We start from the raw sequence: 19,458 nt of genomic DNA on the forward strand, positions 1-19,458 counted from the left end.
GGCAGAAACCCTCATCGCATTTAGATATGCACTTGAAGTGCCGTAACCTACAGGGCTACGGACCAAGAGCTGGAAAGTGGGATTAGGCTGGAGAGCTCTTTGTCGGCCGGCACAGACACGATGGGCCGAATGGTCTCCTTCTGTACCGTAAATTTCTATGGTTCGGTGATCCTATTATCTTCCTTCTATCTGTCACAGCACAAAAGGGGTTAAAATATAGCTTCACTCACAGAAAGGAAAATTCTGTGGTGTGGTTCGTCAGTCACATGTCTAAACTAGAGGCCTGAGGGCTGGAATACAAAGGGTTGGAAGTTGTGTTACAGTTCTAGAAGGGCAAGGGCAGCAGGTGCACGGGAACACCACCACCTCCAGGTTCCCCTCCAAGTCACACACACCATCCTGACTTGGGAAATATATCGGCCATTCCCTCATCGTCGCTGGGTCAAAATCCTGGAACTCCCTCCCTAACAGCACTGTTGGAGCACCTTCACCACATGGACTGCAGCGGTTCAAGAAGGCGGCTCACCGTCACCTTCTCAAGGGCAACTAGGGATGGGCAATAAATGCTGGCATTGCCAGCGACGCCCACATCCCGTGAACGAATAAAAAAAAATAAAGCTCTGGTTAGACCCTATTTAGAGTGACTGTGTTCAGTTCTGGGCACCGCACCTCAGGAAGTCTCGGAGGGGGGGCAGTGCAGATTCACCAGAATGATACCGGGGGCTAAAAGGGTTAAATTATGAGGACAGGTTGCACAGACTGGGCTTGTGTTCCCTCGAGTTTAGGAGATTAAGGAGTGATCTAATTAACATAGAAACATAGAAGATAGGAGCAGGAGTAGGCCATTCGGCCCCTCGAGCCTGCTCCGCCATTCAATGCGATCATGGCTGATCATCCAAATTCAGTACCCTGTCCCTGCCTTCTCCCCACCTGTCCCTGCCTTCTCCCCATTGAGCTGTTTAAGATGATTAAAGGACTCGATAGGGTAGATAGAGAGAAACTATTTCCTCTGGTGGGGGGAGTCCAGAACAAGGGGGCGTAACCTTAAAATTAGAGCCAGGCCGTTCAGGGGTGATGTCAGGAAGCACTTCTTCACACAAAGGGTGGTGGAAATCTGGAACTCTCTCCCCCAAAAAGCTGCTGAGACCTGGGGGGGGGGGTCAATTGAAAATGTCAAAACTGAGATTGATAGAGTTTTGTTGGGCATGGGTATTAAGGGTTACGGAACCAAGACGGGTGAATTAAGTTACGATACAGCTCAGTCATGAACAGGATCGAGGGGCTGAATGGCCTACACCTGTTCCTATGTTCCTAAGCGCTAAGGCATTACATTTAAATACAAACATCTTAAGAGATTGGCTCAAATATATATTTGATTGACAGCTTCTTTTGTTGGAGTTATTTAACTTTGCTTGGTCCCAGTTTGTCTTTTAGAAAGTATTTCTCTGGTTCAAGTGAGAGGGTCTGTCTGAGATGTTTGGAGAGATATAATTAGCGCCTGTACCTGATGAGGGGGAAAAAAGACCCCACACAGCAGGATATTAAAGACATTGTACATTAATGTATTTTACAGACATTACGGGCTTGTGTGGAGCATCGTGAAGGGTTTAGACAGAGTAAATAAAGAGAAACTGTTTCCAATGGCTGGAGGGTCGAGAACCAGAGGCCACAGATTGAAGGTGATTGGCACAAGAACTAGAGACGACATGAGGAAAAACGTTTCTACGCAGCGAGTGGTTAGGATTTGGAATGCGCTGCCTGATAGGGCGGTGGATACAGATTCAATAGTAGCCTTCAAAAGGGAATTGGATAAATATTTGAAGGAGAAACAATTGCAGGGATATGGGGAAAGAGCGGGGGAGTGGGACTAACTGGATTGTTCTTCGAAAGAGCCGGCACAGACTCGATGGGCCGAATGGACTGTCGCTATGCTGTAAATTCCATATACAGGAAACTCTTTTTTTATCCGGCACCGACGGGACCGGCGTGGTGCCGGTTGATCAAAAAGTCCGGATTACAGAGAAGTATACTTACACTACTGAGGTACGAGAGCCCCGTACACGGCCACAGATCCAGGCGTCCCTGTTGCATGGCCACAGGTGCAGGAACCCCGGTTAGACGGCCACAGGTGCAGGAACCCCGGTTACACGGCCACAGGTGCAGGAACACCGGTTACACGGCCACAGGTGCAGGAACACCGGTTACACGGCCACAGGTGCAGGGACCCCGGTTACACGGCCACAGGTACAGGAACACCGGTTACACGGCCACAGGTGCAGGAACCCCGGTTACACGGCCACAAGTGCAGGAACCCCGGTTACACGGCCACAGGTGCAGGAACCCCGGTTACACGGCCACAGGTGCAGGAAACCCGGTTACACGGCCACAGGTGCAGGAACCCCGGTTACACGGCCACAGGTGCAGGAAACCCGGTTACACGGCCACTAATATGAAGTAAAACTTACCTGAACCTACTCCTGAATTTTGCCGGTTAACAGAGATTGCCGGTTATTTAGGTGCCGGTAAAGAGAGTTTCCTGTAATGTGGTTTAGGCTAGCAGTGTCAACTATTTGTTATTTTGTACTAACTTAAAGAGTTAGTTAAGCCTAATAGTTCCTTAAAATCTACCGGTTATCATTGCTGCTGCTCACTTATTCCCTGACTGTTGAATACATTTGTTTGACAATTAAACCCTAAGTCACAGTCTAGTGTTAACGTTGTTCTGCAGCCTTCTAAAGTCAGGGAAGATTATGTGAGAGCTGGTTCTGAAACCAGCCAATTTAAAACACAGGGAAGCAGCTTCGACATTACAACAGTGACTGCAATTCACAAGTACCTCATTGGCTGTAGAGCGCTTCCAGACATTCCAAAGCGCTTCACAGCCAATGAGGTACTTTTGAAGTGGAGTCACTGTTGTAATGTGGGAAACGCAGCAGCCAATTTGCACACAGCAAGCTCCCACAAACAGCAGTGTGATAATGACCAGATCATCTGTATTTTAGTGATGTTGGTCAAGGAATAAACATTGGCCAGAACACCGGGGAGAACTCCCCCTGCTCTTCTTCCAATAGTGGCCGTGTGATCTTTTATGTCAACCTGAGGGGGCAGACAGGGCCTCGATTTAAAGATGACACCTCCGACAGCGCAGCGCTCCCTCAGTACCGCCCCTCCGACAGCACGGCGCTCCCTCAGTACCTCCCCTCCGACAGCGCGGCGCTCCCTCAGTACCGCCCCTCCGACAGCGCGGCGTTCCCTCAGTACCGCCCCTCCGACAGCGCGGCGCTCCCTCAGTACCGCCCCTCCGACAGCGCGGCGCTCCCTCAGTACTGCCTCTCCGACAGCACGGCGCTCCCTCAGTACCACCCCTCGGACAGCACGGCGCTCCCTCAGTACCGCCCCTCCGACAGCGCAGCGCTCCCTCAGTACCGCCCCTCCGACAGTGCGGCGCCCCCTCAGTACTGCCCCTCCGACAGCACGGCGCTCCCTCAGTACCGCCCCTCCGACAGCGCGGCGCTCACTCAGTACCGCCCCTCTGACAGCGCGGCGCTCCCTCAGTATCGCCCCTCCGACAGCGCGGCGCTCCCTCAGTACTGCCCCTCCGACAGCACGGCGCTCCCTCAGTACCACCCCTCCGACAGCACGGCGCTCCCTCAGTACCGCCCCTCCAACAGCGCAGCGCTCCCTCAGTACCGCCCCTCCGACAGCGCAGCGCTCCCTCAGTACCGCCCCTCTGACAGCGCAACGCTCCCTCAGTACCGCCCCTCCGACAGCACAGCGCTCCCTCAGTACCGCCCCTCCGACAGCGCAGCTCTCCCTCAGCACTGCACTGGAGCGTCAGCCTAGATTTATGTACTCAAGTCTCTGGAGTGGGATTTGAGCCCACAACCTTCTGACTCAGAGGCGAGAGTGTTGCCTGCTGAGCCACAGCTGACACCTAAAAGAATTTAGAATGCAAGGGCCTGTGGAGATTTGGGTCCTGGATGCTACTGGCTGATTTGCCTCCATTTGCCAGCGGTGTGTATATCCTGCAACCCTGACATCAGCAATCAGTTAAAGTATAACAGTATTGTAATAAGTAATGTATTCTGTCAGATAGACTCTATAAGGCCGTCACAATTCCTCTTGCATATTGAGACATATAGGTACACTCCCCCTCCCATCCCCCTCATCCTTGGCCCACTGGTAGAACTGAAACAATAGTCTTCTGTCTAACTTAATGTTGGTCTTCTCTGCTTCCTACTCTGTGCAGTGCTTTGCAGTACGGTCCCTGGGCTGGGTGGAGATACCAGAAGAGGACCTGACTCCGGGGAAAAGCAGCATTGCCGTGAATAACTGCATCCAACAGCTCTCCTACTGTAAATCTGAAGAACGACACACCGGAGCAGCCTGGGGAGAGGTGCGTTGCTCGCTGCTGCAGCTCCTCAACGTCACTCCCCACGGGAGTATGATCAGCGCAAACCGTTCACAACCTCCCAACTAAACGGGCAATTGCGTTCAACTGGAATGGGCTCAAGCCCCGCATGTGTTGGGAATCTTGAAATATTGGGGTGCAAAATTGCACACAGCCAGCCTATAATTTATTGTGCCTCGCAGGTAAGGTAGTGCAGTGGTTATGTTACTGGACCACTCAAATCCAGCAACCTGGGCTAATAATCCAGAGAATGTGAGTTTAAATCTCACTGTGGAAGGTTGAGAATTTGAAATTCAGAAAGCCGGAAATTAAAAGCTGTCGGATTATCGTAAAAACCCACCTGGACCCGGTCTGGCCTCCCGGTGTGACTCCAGTCCTAGGTCAGCGTGGTTATCTCTTAACTGCCCGCCCTCTGAAATGGCCTAACAAGCTACGAAGGGCCCACCACCATCACCACCTTCTCAAGGGCAACCAGGGACGGGCAATAAATGTCGGCCTTGCCAGCGATGCCCACATCCCAAGAATTAATTGATTAAAAAACTATTTGTTCATTTGACAAAAGGGGAGCGATATAAATTTGTTTGAAGAAAAGATGTTATAAAGAAAGAAAGACTTGCATTTCTATAGCGCCTTTCACGACCACCGGACGTCTCAAAGCGCTTTACAGCCAATGAAGTACTTTTTGAAGTGTAGTCACTGTTGTAATGTGGGAAACACAGCAGGCAATCTGCGCACAGCAAGCTCCCACAAACAGCAATGTGATAATGACCAGATAATCTGTTTTTGTTATGTTGGTTGAGGGATAAATATCGGTCAGGACACCGAGGAGAACTCCCCTGCTCTTCTTCGAAATAGTGGCCATGGGATCTTTTACGTCCACCTGAGAGAGCAGACGGGCCCTCGGTTTAACGTCGCATCTGAAAGATGGATAAAAACATAAAATGCTGGAAACACTCAGCAGGTCAGGCAGCGTCTGTGGAGAGAGAAACAGCGTTAACGTTTCAGGTCGATGGCCTTTCGTCAGAAGCGATTCAGTAGGTTCAGTATTTTGAAGCTGTGATTTAATGAAGGAGCCATTCCTGGTCAGGTTACCACTGACCCATGTCAAGAGTCAGAAGGAGTTAGACAAGGTGATCTCTGCCCACTGAGATTGAAGTCAGTGAAAAGTCAATTTAAAACTAATCGAAGAAAGATTCCTTTCCCTGATGGACCAGACTTGGAGCACTGTACACAGCTCTGGTCTGGTTAGACCACGCTTGGAGCACTGTGCACAGCTCTGGTCTGGTTAGACCACACTTGGAGCACTGAGCACAGCTCTGGTCTGGTTAGACCACGCTTGGAGCACTGAGCACAGTCCTGGTCTGGTTAGACCACACTTGGAGCACTGTGCACAGCTCTGGTCTGGTTAGACCACACTTGGAGCACTGAGCACAGTCCTGGTCTGGTTCGACCACACTTGGAGCACTGTGCATGGTCCTGGTCTGGTTAGACCACACTTGGAGCACTGTGCACAGCTCTGGTCTGGTTAGACCACGCTTGGAGCACTGAGCACAGCTCTGGTCTGGTTAGACCACGCTTGGAGCACTGTGCACAGCTCTGGTCTGGTTAGACCACACTTGGAGCACTGTGCACAGCTCTGGTCTGGTTAGACCACACTTGGAGCACTGTACATAGCTCTGGTTTGGTTAGACCACGCTTGGAGCACTGTGCACAGCTCTGGTCTGGTTAGACCACACTTGGAGCACTGAGCACAGCTCTGGTCTGGTTAGACCACGCTTGGAGCACTGTGCACAGTTCTGGTCTGGTTACACCACGCTTGGAGCACTGTGCACAGTTCTGGTCTGGTTAGACCACGCTTGGAGCACTGTGCACAGTTCTGGTCTGGTTAGACCACACTTGGAGCACTGTGCACAGTTCTGGTCTGGTTAGACCACACTTGGAGCACTGTGCACAGCTCTGGTCTGGTTAGACCACGCTTGGAGCACTGTGCACAGCTCTGATCTGGTTAGACCACACTTGGAGCACTGTGCACAGCTCCGGTCTGGTTAGACCACACTTGGAGCACTGTGCACAGCTCTGGTCTGGTTAGACCACACTTGGAGCACTGTACACAGCTCTGGTCTGGTTAGACCACGCTTGGAGCACTGTGCACAGCTCTGGTCTGGTTAGACCACACTTGGAGCACTGAGCACAGCTCTGGTCTGGTTAGACCACACTTGGAGCACTGTGCACAGCTCTGGTCTGGTTAGACCACACTTGGAGCACTGTACACAGCTCTGGTCTGGTTAGACCACGCTTGGAGCACTGTACACAGCTCTGGTCTGGTTAGACCACGCTTGGAGCACTGTGCACAGTTCTGGTCTGGTTAGACCACACTTGGAGCACTGAGCACAGCTCTGGTCTGGTTAGACCACACTTGGAGCACTGTGCACAGTTCTGGTCTGGTTAGACCACACTTGGAGCACTGTGCACAGTTCTGGTCTGGTTAGACCACACTTGGGGCACTGTGCAAAGCTCTGGTCTGGTTAGACCACACTTGGAGCACTGTGCACAGCCCTGGTCTGGTTAGACCACATCTGGAGCACTGTGCAAAGCTCTGGTCTGGTTAGATCACACTTGGAGCACTGTGCACAGCTCTGGTCTGGTTAGACCACACTTGGAGCACTGTGCACAGCTCTGGTCTGGTTAGACCACACTTGGAGCATTATGCACAGTTCTGCTCTGGTTAGACCACAATTGGAGCATTGTGCACAATTCTGGTCTGGTTAGACCACGCTTGGAGCACTATGCACAGTTCTGGTCTGGTTAGGCCAAACTTGGAGCACTGTGCACAGCTCTGGTCTGGTTAGACCACACTTGGAGCACTGAGCACAGTTCTGGTCTGGTTAGACCACACTTGGAGCACTGTGCACAGTTCTGGTCTGGTTAGACCACACTTGGAGCACTGTGCATAGTTCTGGTCTGGTTAGACCACACTTGGAGCACTGTGCACAGTTCTGGTCTGGTTAGACCACACTTGGAGCACTGTGCACAGCTCTGGTCTGGTTAAACCACACTTGGAGCACTGTGCAGAGTTCTGGTCTGGTTAGACCACACTTGGAGCACTGTGCACAGTTCTGGTCTGGTTAGACCACACTTGGAGCACTGTGCATAGTTCTGGTCTGATCAGGCCAAACTTGGAGCACTGTGCACAGCTCTGGTCTGGTTAGACCACACTTGGAGCACTGAGCACTCTTCTGGTCTGGTTAGACCACACTTGGAGCACTGTGCACAGTTCTGGTCTGGTTAGACCACACTTGGAGCACTGTGCACAGTTCTGGTCTGGTTAGACCACACTTGGAGCACTGTGCAAAGCTCTGGTCTGGTTAGACCACACTTGGAGCACTGTGCACAGCTCTGGTCTGGTTAGACCACATTTGGAGCACTGTGCAAAGCTCTGGTCTGGTTAGACCACACTTGGAGCACTGTGCACAGCTCTGGTCTGGTTAGACCACACTTGGAGCATTGTGCACAGTTCTGCTCTGGTTAGACCACAATTGGAGCATTGTGCACAATTCTGGTCTGGTTAGACCACGCTTGGAGCACTATGCACAGTTCTGGTCTGGTTAGGCCAAACTTGGAGCACTGTGCACAGCTCTGGTCTGGTTAGACCACACTTGGAGCACTGAGCACAGTTCTGGTCTGGTTAGACCACACTTGGAGCACTGTGCACAGTTCTGGTCTGGTTAGACCACACTTGGAGCACTGTGCACAGCTCTGGTCTGGTTAAACCACACTTGGAGCACTGTGCACAGCTCTGGTCTGGTTAGACCACACTTGGAGCACTGTGCACAGCTCTGGTCTGGTTAGACCACACTTGGAGCACTGTGCACAGCTCTGGTCTGGTTAGACCACACTTGGAGCATTGTGCACAGCTCTGGTCTGGTTAGACCACACTTGGAGCACTGTGCACAGCTCTGGTCTGGTTAGACCACACTTGGAGCAATGTGCATAGTTCTGGTCTGGTTAGACCACACTTGGAGCACTGTGCATAGTTCTGGTCTGGTTAGACCACACTTGGAGCACTGAGCACAGCTCTGGTCTGGTTAGACCACACTTGGAGCACTGTGCACAGCTCCGGTCTGGTTAGACCACACTTGGAGCACTGTGCACAGTTCTGGTCTGGCTAGACCACACTTGGAGCACTGAGCACAGCTCTGGTCTGGTTAGACCACGCTTGGAGCACTGAGCATAGTTCTGGTCTGGTTAGACCACACTTGGAGCAGTGTGCACAGCTCTGGTCTGGTTAGACCACACTTGGAGCACTGTGCACAGCTCTGGTCTGGTTAGACCACACTTGGAGCACTGTGCATAATTCTGGTCTGGTTAGACCACACTTGGAGCACTGAGCACAGCCCTGGTCTGGTTAGACCACACTTGGAGCACTGTGCACAGCTCTGGTCTGGTTAGACCACACTTGGAGCACTGTGCATAATTCTGGTCTGGTTAGACCACACTTGGAGCACTGAGCACAGCCCTGGTCTGGTTAGACCACACTTGGAGCACTGTGCACAGCTCTGGTATGGTTAGAGCACGCTTGGAGCACTGTGCACAGCTCTGGTCTGGTTAGACCACACTTGGAGCACTGTGCATAGTTCTGGTCTGGTTTGACCACACTTGGAGCACTGTGCACAGCTCTGGTCTGGTTAGACCACGCTTGGAGCACTGTGCACAGCTCTGGTCTGGTTAGACCACACTTGGAACACTGTGCATAGTTCTGGTCTGGTTAGACCACACTTGGAACACTGTGCACAGTTCTGGTCTGGTTAGACCACACTTGGAACACTGTGCATAGTTCTGGTCTGGTTAGACCACACTTGGAGCACTGAGCACAGTCCTGGTCTGGTTAGACCACACTTGGAACACTGTGCACAGCTCTGGTCTGGTTAGACCACACTTGGAGCACTGTGCATAGTTCTGGTCTGGTTTGACCACACTTGGAGCACTGTGCACAGCTCTGGTCTGGTTAGACCACGCTTGGAGCACTGTGCATAGTTCTGGTCTGGTTAGACCACACTTGGAACACTGTGCATAGTTCTGGTCTGGTTAGACCACACTTGGAGCACTGTGCACAGCTCTGGTATGGTTAGACCACGCTTGGAGCACTGAGCACAGTTCTGGTCTGAATATTACTAAAAGGATGTAGAGGCACTGGAGAAGGTGCACAAAAGATTTACAAGGATGAAAGCAGAACTAAGACATTAAACCTACCAGGAAAGATTGAACAGGCTGGGGCTCTTGTCTTGAGAACAGAGAAGGCTGAGGGGTGACCTGATCGAGGTCTTTAACATTATGAAGGGGTTCGATAGGGTAGACGTAGAGAAGATGTGTCCACTTGTGGGGGAGACCAGAACTAGGGGCCGTCAATATAAGATAGTCACTAATAAATCCAATCGGGAATTCAGGAGAAACTTCTTTACCCAGAGTGTGGTGAGAATGTGGAACTCGAGGAATAGTTGAGGTGAATAGCGTAGATGAAGCGAGATAAACTCATGTGGGAGAAAGGCATAGAAGAATATTCTGGTACGGTGAGATGAAGAGGGTTGGGAGGAGGCTCATGTGGAGCATAAACACCGGCATGGATCGGTTGGGTTATGTAATTCTACGTAAAATGCCTGGAATGAACTTTCGTGTTAAATGGTAAAGATTGAAGGGTAATTTTTGGTGACTGGTTGCATTAGGTTCCTGACCAAGTTTTTGGTATGACGGACAACTTTTTAATTACAAATGAATAAGAGTTGGGCACCTGACTGGGTGAGTGTGATGTCGGACTGGGTGAGTGTGATGTTGGGCTGGGTGAGTGTGATGTCGGACTGGGTGAGTGTGATGTCGGACTGGGTGAGTGTGATATCGGGCTGGGTGAGTGTGATGTCGGACTGGGTGAGTGTGATGTTGGACTGGGTGAGTGTGATGTCGGACTGGGTGAGTGTGATGTCGGACTGGGTGAGTGTGATGTCGGACTGGGTGAGTGTGATGTCGGACTGGGTGAGTGTGATGTCGGGCTGGGTGAGTGTGATGTTGGACTGGGTGAGTGTGATGTCGGACTGGGTGAGTGTGATGTCGGGCTGGGTGAGTGTGATGTCGGACTGGGTGAGTGTGATGTCGGGCTGGGTGAGTGTGATGTCAGACTGGGTGAGTGTGATGTCGGACTGGGTGAGTGTGATGTCGGACTGGGTGAGTGTGATGTTGTGCTGGGTGAGTGTGATGTTGTGCTGGGTGAGTGTGATGTCGGACTGGGTGAGTGTGATGTCGGACGGGGTGAGTGTGATGTCGGGCTGGGTGAGTGTGATGTCGGACTGGGTGAGTGTGATGTTTGACTGGGTGAGTGTGATGTTGTGCTGGGTGAGTGTGATGTTGTGCTGGGTGAGTGATGTCGGGCTGGGTGAGTGTGATGTAGGACTGGGTGAGTGTGATGTCGGACTGGGTGAGTGTGATGTCGGACTGGGTGAGTGTGATGTCGGGCTGGGTGAGTGTGATGTCGGGCTGGGTGAGTGTGATGTTGGACTGGGTGAGTGTGATGTTGGACTGGGTGAGTGTGATGTCGGACTGGGTGAGTGTGATGTCGGACTGGGTGAGTGTGATGTCGGACTGGGTGAGTGTGATGTAGGACTGGGTGAGTGTGATGTCGGGCTGGGTGAGTGTGATATCGGGCTGGGTGAGTGTGATATCGGACTGGGTGAGTGTGATGTTGGACTGGGTGAGTGTGATGTCGGACTGGGTGAGTGTGATGTAGGACTGGGTGAGTGTGATGTCGGACTGGGTGAGTGTGATGTCGGACTGGGTGAGTGTGATGTCGGGCTGGGTGAGTGTGATGTCGGGCTGGGTGAGTGTGATGTTGGACTGGGTGAGTGTGATGTCGGACTGGGTGAGTGTGATATCGGGCTGGGTGAGTGTGATGAAGGACTGGGTGAGTGTGATGTCGGACTGGGTGAGTGTGATGTCGGACTGGGTGAGTGTGATGTAGGACTGGGTGAGTGTGATGTCGGACTGGGTGAGTGTGATGTCGGACTGGGTGAGTGTGATGTTAGACTGGGTGAGTGTGATGTCGGACTGGGTGAGCGTGATATCGGGCTGGGTGAGTGTGATGTCAGACTGGGTGAGTGTGATGTCAGGCTGGGTGAGTGTGATGTTGGACTGGGTGAGTGTGATGTCGGACTGGGTGAGTGTGATATCGGACTGGGTGAGTGTGATGTCGGACTGGGTGAGTGTGATGTCGGGCTGGGTGAGTATGATGTCGGGCTGGGTGAGTGTGATGTTGGACTGGGTGAGTGTGATGTCGGACTGGGTGAGTGTGATATCGGGCTGGGTGAGTGTGATGTAGGACTGGGTGAGTGTGATGTCGGACTGGGTGAGTGTGATGTCAGACTGGGTGAGTGTGATGTCAGGCTGGGTGAGTGTGATGTCGGACTGGGTGAGTGTGATGTCAGACTGGGTGAGTGTGATGTCGGGCTGGGCGAGTGTGATGTTGGACTGGGTGAGTGTGATGTCGGACTGGGTGAGTGTGATGTAGGACTGGGTGAGTGTGATGTCGGACTGGGTGAGTGTGATGTCGGACTGGGTGAGTGTGATGTCGGGCTGGGTGAGTGTGATGTCGGGCTGGGTGAGTGTGATGTTGGACTGGGTGAGTGTGATGTCGGACTGGGTGAGTGTGATATCGGGCTGGGTGAGTGTGATGAAGGACTGGGTGAGTGTGATGTCGGACTGGGTGAGTGTGATGTCGGACTGGGTGAGTGTGATGTAGGACTGGGTGAGTGTGATGTCGGACTGGGTGAGTGTGATGTCGGACTGGGTGAGTGTGATGTTAGACTGGGTGAGTGTGATGTCGGACTGGGTGAGCGTGATATCGGGCTGGGTGAGTGTGATGTCAGACTGGGTGAGTGTGATGTCAGGCTGGGTGAGTGTGATGTTGGACTGGGTGAGTGTGATGTCGGACTGGGTGAGTGTGATATCGGACTGGGTGAGTGTGATGTCGGACTGGGTGAGTGTGATGTCGGGCTGGGTGAGTGTGATGTCGGGCTGGGTGAGTGTGATGTTGGACTGGGTGAGTGTGATGTCGGACTGGGTGAGTGTGATATCGGGCTGGGTGAGTGTGATGTAGGACTGGGTGAGTGTGATGTCGGACTGGGTGAGTGTGATGTCAGACTGGGTGAGTGTGATGTCAGGCTGGGTGAGTGTGATGTCGGACTGGGTGAGTGTGATGTCAGACTGGGTGAGTGTGATGTCGGGCTGGGCGAGTGTGATGTTGGACTGGGTGAGTGTGATGTTGGACTGGGTGAGTGTGATGTTGGACTGGGTGAGTATGATGTCGGACTGGGTGAGTGTGATGTTGGACTGGGTGAGTGTTGTTAGATCCGTGATTCTGAGGGTATGCTGTTTTTCAATAACCACACGGATGCTGTAACTTAACAATAAACAGGTATTTACTGGAGGAGGGTAGTCTCAAGACTGGGGGTACAGAGGCATGCGCAAAGCTTATATACAGGTGTGGTCACTGCCGGTACTACAGTATACAGGAGCTGTAAAAGTAGTTCTGTCTTAAAGGCACATACACTACAATTCCTCCCCTTTTAGATTAGTAGTACCCCTAATATTCAAATAACAATTAACACTTTAACATGTACATTAAACAACAATAGTCCATTTATAGATTCAGTCTTTGGGGCGGCTTCCTGACCCTTTCGGGATAGCGCCTTTCCTGAGGTTCTTGTTCTTGGTGCAGAGGCGATTCTGACCCCTTTTCATCAGGTAGTTCATCGGGTTCCACTGCTACTGGTTCTGAGGTAGATGCTACCGGTATGTCGGGTTCATCCCCAGGTACTCGAGACATGGGGTTGACGCGTTCCTGTGACGCTAAGATCTGATCGACGTGGCGTCTCACAATGTTCTCCCCAACATTCACTGTGTACATTAATGGCCCCTGCCTTGTGCATATCGTTCCGGGTTGCCATTTCTCTGTTCGATAGTCACAGGCCAAGACTGGTTGCCCTACATTGAAGCTCCTTGTCGGCTTCTCATTGATGTGCTGGAATTGTTTGTCCTTAACATTTCTTCGCACATTTGGTCTGAGCAAGTCCAGACGAGATCTCAACCTTCGGTTAAAGAACATCATGGCCGGGGTCTGGTTGGTAACTGCATGTGTCGCGTTTCGGTAGGCTAATAAGAAATTGTCCATCTTATGCTGTAGTGGAATTTCATCGTCGCACATGGCCTTTATCGCCTTCTTAAAGGTTTGTACGAACCTCTCAGCCAATCCATTTGTGGCTGGATGATACGGGGCGGATGTGTAATGCCTTACCCCATTCCTTCTCATAAATTTTTGAAACTCTTCGGACACAAACTATGGTCCATTATCAGAGCAAATCTGCTCTGGCAAACCGTTTCTGGCAAATATGGTCCGTAGGACTGCAATCGTTTTCTCTGTAGTGGTTGAAGACATTTTTATCACCTCAGGCCACTTTGAATGAGCATCCACTGCTATTAAGAACATTGAGTCCATGAATGGACCAGCGAAATCAATATGCACCCGTTGCCATGGAGAGGAGGGCCACTCCCAAGGGTGTAGAGGGGCAACAGAAAATGCTGGAAAAACTCAGCAAGTCAGGCAACATCCGTGGAGAGAAATTTGAGTTGACGTTTCGGGTTTGACCCTTCTTCAAAACTGGAGAGAAAAGGAACTAGATCGAAGGCAGGGCTGCGATCGGACAAAAGAATAAAAGAACCAAAAGAAGTAAAAGAGATTAGAAGCTAGACGAGATGGTAATAGGCTGTGATTAGGTGTAGAGGGGCATGTGGTGGTGCATTTTGGACCTTCTGGCATCCTAAGCAGCTCTTAGTTAGGTCTTTGATTTGTTGATCGATTCCCGGCCACCACACATAAGCCCTAGCAAGGCTTTTCATTTTCACTCCCCCCAGATGACCTTCATGTAGCTCATTTAGCACTCTCTCCCTTAACTTGGGTGGAATCACCACTCTGGATCCACACATCACTGTCCCCTGGCATACTGACAGCTGTTCTCTTCTGGATGAGAATGCTGGCAACAGTGAGTCGCCATGTGTTGGCCATCCCCTCACCGTCAAATCATATACCCGAGACAGCGTCGGATCATTGCGGGTCTCCTTCTCTATATCCGCGTTCGTTACTGGCAATCGTTCAATTATTGACGAATAAAATATCTCGATAGGGTCCACTGCTGGTGCTTCCTCCACAGTAGGCAGTGGCAGGCGCGATAGCCCATCAGCGTTCCCATGCTGTTTCGTGCCTTTATATTCTATTTCATATTGATTCGCCCCTAGAAACAGGGACCATCTTTGTAACCGTTGTGCAGTCATCACTGGAACGCCCTTCTTAGGATTAAAGATGGAGACAAGTGGTTGGTGGTCAGTCAGCAAGGTGAACTTCTGCCCATGCAGATAGTGGTTGAATTTTTTTACTCCCCATACTAGGCTGAGGGCCTCCCTGTCAATCTGGGCGTAGTTGCGCTCGGCTGAGGTTAGTGACCGAGACGCAAAGGCTACTGGCCTCTCCAACCCATCTGGGAATTTGTGCGACAGCACCGCTCCAATACCATAGGGTGATGCATCACATGCCAAACGAATTGGTAGTGCTGTGTTGAAATGGGCCAACACCTCTTTTGATGTGATCAATTCTTTACACTTCTGGAAAGCTCGTCTACGTTCGTCATCCCACTTCCATGGTACCCCTGTTTGCAGTAGGGTGTTCAGTGGGTGTAATACCGTGGACAAATTTGGTAAGAACTTGTGGTAGTAGTTTACCAGCCCGAGGAACGACCTCAGTTGTGACACATTTTCCGGTGCTGGAGCCTTGACTACTGCCTCAATCTTTTCAGGGGACTTATGTAACCCCTCTTCATCGATGACGTGGCCACAATATGAGATCCGTTTCTGGAAAAACTTGCACTTGTGGCGATTAGCTCGTAGACCATACTCCTTTAATCTGGTGAGCACCTTCTCCAAGTTGGCGAGGTGATCACTGTCATTTTCGCCCGTGACCAAGATGTCGTCCAAATAACACTAGGTCCCTGGAATCCCTTGCAGGACCTGATCCATCGCCCTTTGCCAGATAGCCGGAGCCGAGGCTACTCCGAACACCAGCCGGTTGTATTGATAGAGACCTTTATGAGTGTTAATCGTAAGGTATTGTTTCGAAGCTTCTTCTACCTCCATTTGCAAGTACGCCTGGGCTAGATCAATTTTGGTGAAGCGTTTACCTCCAGATAGCGAGGCGAAAATATCCTCAATTCATGGAAGCAGATATTGTACCGTGTGAAGGACTGGGTTCACTGTCACCTTAAAATCCCCACAGATGCGGACCTTCTTTGGTTCCCCAGGCGTATTACTCAACGACCTCTTCATTACAGGAATGATGGGTGTAGCCCACTCGCTCCAGTCCACTTTGGACAGTACTTCTGAATGTTCCAACCCTTCCAGCTCTGCTTCAACAGCTGGTCTGATCGCATAAGGCACTGGTCTGGCCTTAAGAAACTTTGGGCTTGCATTTTCCTCTATTTTAATCGTTGCTGTTATGCCTTTTAGTGTTCCTAGTCCCTCCTGGAACACTTCTTTTGCGTCAGTTAGCATTTTTGACAGTCGTCCAGGTGTGACGTCATCATCCTTTTTGGCCTCAACCTTCAGTGCCTGTATGAAATGCCAATCTAATTGTATCTTCCGGATCCATTCACGTCCTAGCAGTGGTGGTCCTCCATCTGGCAATACATATATATCCATTTTAGGTATTTCCTGGTCTTTATATATCACTTTCACCCTTATTTTTCCTTTGGGGTAGACTTTTTGCCCCATATACGTCTTCAAGACAATCTCTGTAGCTTTCAAGGGTATATGTGAAAATAGCCGCTTGTAGCCCCTTTGGTTTATGACTGTTAGGGCTGATCCTGTGTCCAATTCCATTTTCACTTGGACTCCGTCTATCTTGAGTGTAACCCAGATAGTCTGGTGATCCTCCATTTTGGTTACCTTATGTAGTTTCAGACAACCCAGCTCCTTGCTTCCGGAGCCTGTGTCACTTTTCTGTTCGTCTGAACCACTGTCCATCACCTGGTGTACCTTTTTGTACTTCTCCTGTGGAGATTTCTTACTGTTGGTTTTCTTCCCAGACCTGCAGACTCTTGCTATGTGTCCTGCTTTCCCACACTGTCTGCACACTTGGTCCTTGAACCAACAATCTTTCTGGTCATGTGTTGTTCTGCCGCAGCGATAGCACTTCCCTGTTCCATAGGACATTTAATTGGTGCCATATTCTTGCGGTCTCCGTTGTATCTCTGCAGCGCCCCTTGCGGCTGCTTCGTGTGATACTGCCATACTGAAAGCCTTGTCCAGCGTAAGATCCTTTTCTGATAGAAGCCGTTTCTGGGTTCCTTCACTTTGTAGCCCACACACAACCTTGTCCCTTAACGTATCTGCTAGTCCCGCTCCAAACTGGCAGTGTTTCGATAGCTTGCGCAGTTCCGTTAGGTACTCAGCATTGCTTTCGTCTTTGTGTTGGTTCCTTTTATGGAACTTAAATCGTTCTGCTATCAGCAGCGGTGTGGGGTTTAAGTGGTCCTGTAGGATTTCTACTATGCTTTCGAAATTCTTGTTCACCAGCTTCTCTGGGGTTATTAGATTTCGCAGTAACCCATAAGCTTTTGCACCCATGGAATTTAACAAAACCAGTGCTTTATTAGCATCTGGCACTTCATTCGCCCTGCAGTACACTTCAATACGTTCCACATATGTCGCCCAATCTTCGACTTCATTGTCGAACGTAGAGATACTGCCACTCTTCGGCATCCCTGGGTGTGATTTAACTGTCAAAAATGGCGTCTCCCGCGCTTCCCCTTCTTCTCCGCTGTCACAAAATGGCGTCTCCCGCGCTTTCCTTCCTTCCCGCGCTCGCCCTTCTTCTCCGCTGTGGCTTCTAAAAATGGCGTCTCCCGCGCTCTTCCTTCTTCTCCGCGGCTCAATGGCGTCTCCCGCGCTCTCCCTTCTTCTCCCTGCGGACCCTATTCAGCCCGTGAGTCCGGGCTGTGCTCTGCGCGTTCTTCTTTATTTTTTTTCTCGACGCCGCTCGGTTTTCAACCCCTGGCTGCGCCCTGTGCGCTTCACCCTCTGTCTTACCCCGTCGACGCTGCTCGGCTTTCTCTCCGCCGTCGGTCGGCTCCAGCCGCCGCTGCCCGGGAAGGGTCTGCGCTGGACCTGTCGTCAGTCTCTTGCTGATCGTCGTGGCTGGGGAACCAAGCCCGGCTCTCCACAGCCTCCCCTGCGATGTTCACTCTCTGCCTGACGACTGGGCGGTTGCTCGTGGTCGACGCCCGTGTTCCTGGCCTCGACTTTTTTTTTAGTTGCAGGTAGATTCGAATCGACACTCGTCGCCACTGTTAGATCCGTGATTCTGAGGGTATGCTGTTTTTCAATAACCACACGGATGATGTAACTTAACAATAAACAGGTATTTACTGGAGGAGGGTAGTCTCAAGACTGGGGGTACAGAGGCATGCGCAAAGCTTATATACAGGTGTGGTCACTGCCGCTCCGACAGTATACAGGAGCTGTAAAAGTAGTTCTGTCTTAAAGGCACATACACTACAAGTGTGATGTCGGGCTGGGTGAGTGTGATGTTGGGCTGGGTGAGTGTGATGTCGGACTGGGTGAGTGTGATGTCGGGCTGGGTGAGTGTGATGTGGGACTGGGTGAGTGTGATGTCGGACTGGGTGAGTGTGATGTCGGGCTGGGTGAGTGTGATGTCGGACTGGGTGAGTGTGATGTGGGACTGGGTGTGTGTGATGTCGGACTGGGTGAGTGTGATGTCGGACTGGGTGAGTGTGATGTCGGACTGGGTGAGTGTGATGTTGGACTGGGTGAGTGTGATGTCGGACTGGGTGAGTGTGATGTCGGGCTGGGTGAGTGTGATGTCGGACTGGGTGAGTGTGATGTCGGACTGGGTGAGTGTGATGTTGGACTGGGTGAGTGTGGTGTTTGGCTGGGTGAGTGTGATGTTGGACTGGGTGAGTGTGATGTCGGACTGGGTGAGTGTGATGTTGGACTGGGTGAGTGTGGTGTTAGACTGGGTGAGTGTGATGTCGGACTGGGTGAGTGTGATGTCGGACTGGGTGAGTGTGATGTTGGACTGGGTGAGTGTGGTGTTAGACTGGGTGAGTGTGATGTCGGACTGGGTGAGTGTGATGTCGGACTGGGTGAGTGTGATGTCGGACTGGGTGAGTGGGATGTTGGGCTGGGTGAGTGTGATGTCAGACTGGGTGAGTGTGATGTCAGACTGGGTGAGTGTGATGTCGGGCTGGGTGAGTGTGATGTCGGGCTGGGTGAGTGTGATGTTGGGCTGGGTGAGTGTGATGTCAGACTGGGTGAGTGTGATGTCAGACTGGGTGAGTGTGATGTCGGGCTGGGTGAGTGTGATGTCAGACTGGGTGAGTGTGATGTCGGACTGGGTGAGTGTGATGTCGGACTGGGTGAGTGTGATGTCGGACTGGGTGAGTGTGATGTCGGGCTGGGTGAGTGTGATGTCGGACTGGGTGAGTGTGATGTCGGACTGGGTGAGTGTGATGTCGGACTGGGTGAGTGTGATGTCGGACTGGGTGAGTGTGATGTCGGACTGGGTGAGTGTGATGTCGGACTGGGTGAGTGTGATGTTTGACTGGGTGAGTGTGATGTCGGACTGGGTGAGTGTGATGTCGGGCTGGGTGAGTGTGATGTTGGACTGGGTGAGTGTGATGCCGGAGTGGGTGAGTGTGATGTCGGGCTGGGTGAGTGTGATGTTGGACTGGGTGAGTGTGATGTCGGACTGGGTGAGTGTGATGTCGGACTGGGTGAGTGTGATGTTGGACTGGGTGAGTGTGATGTCGGACTGGGTGAGTGTGATGTTGGACTGGGTGAGTGTGATGTTGGACTGGGTGAGTGTGATGTCGGACTGGCTGAGTGTGATGTCGGGCTGGGTGAGTGTGATGTTGGACTGGGTGAGTGTGATGTTGGACTGG

General features: G+C 51.5%; 1 protein-coding gene across 2 annotated transcripts in view; it reads left to right on the forward strand.

The window, feature by feature from the left end:
• apbb3 (amyloid beta (A4) precursor protein-binding, family B, member 3) overlaps positions 1 to 19,458 on the forward strand; it is a 127,329-nt gene that overhangs the window by 47,932 nt on the left and 59,939 nt on the right. The window contains exons 3-4 of one of the 2 annotated variants that reach the window (XM_085996003.1): positions 1,574 to 1,679; positions 4,250 to 4,396. In XM_085996003.1, the coding sequence (XP_085852129.1) occupies positions 1,574 to 1,679; positions 4,250 to 4,396 (253 nt within the window). The remainder of the gene's footprint in view (positions 1 to 1,573; positions 1,680 to 4,249; positions 4,397 to 19,458) is intronic. The other variant, XM_085996002.1, reaches the window with a different exon arrangement.

Source organism: Somniosus microcephalus, chromosome 8 (assembly GCF_052327205.1).
Source record: "Somniosus microcephalus isolate GS21.2 chromosome 8, FLI_Smic_1.0, whole genome shotgun sequence".
Lineage (NCBI taxonomy): Eukaryota > Metazoa > Chordata > Chondrichthyes > Squaliformes > Somniosidae > Somniosus > Somniosus microcephalus.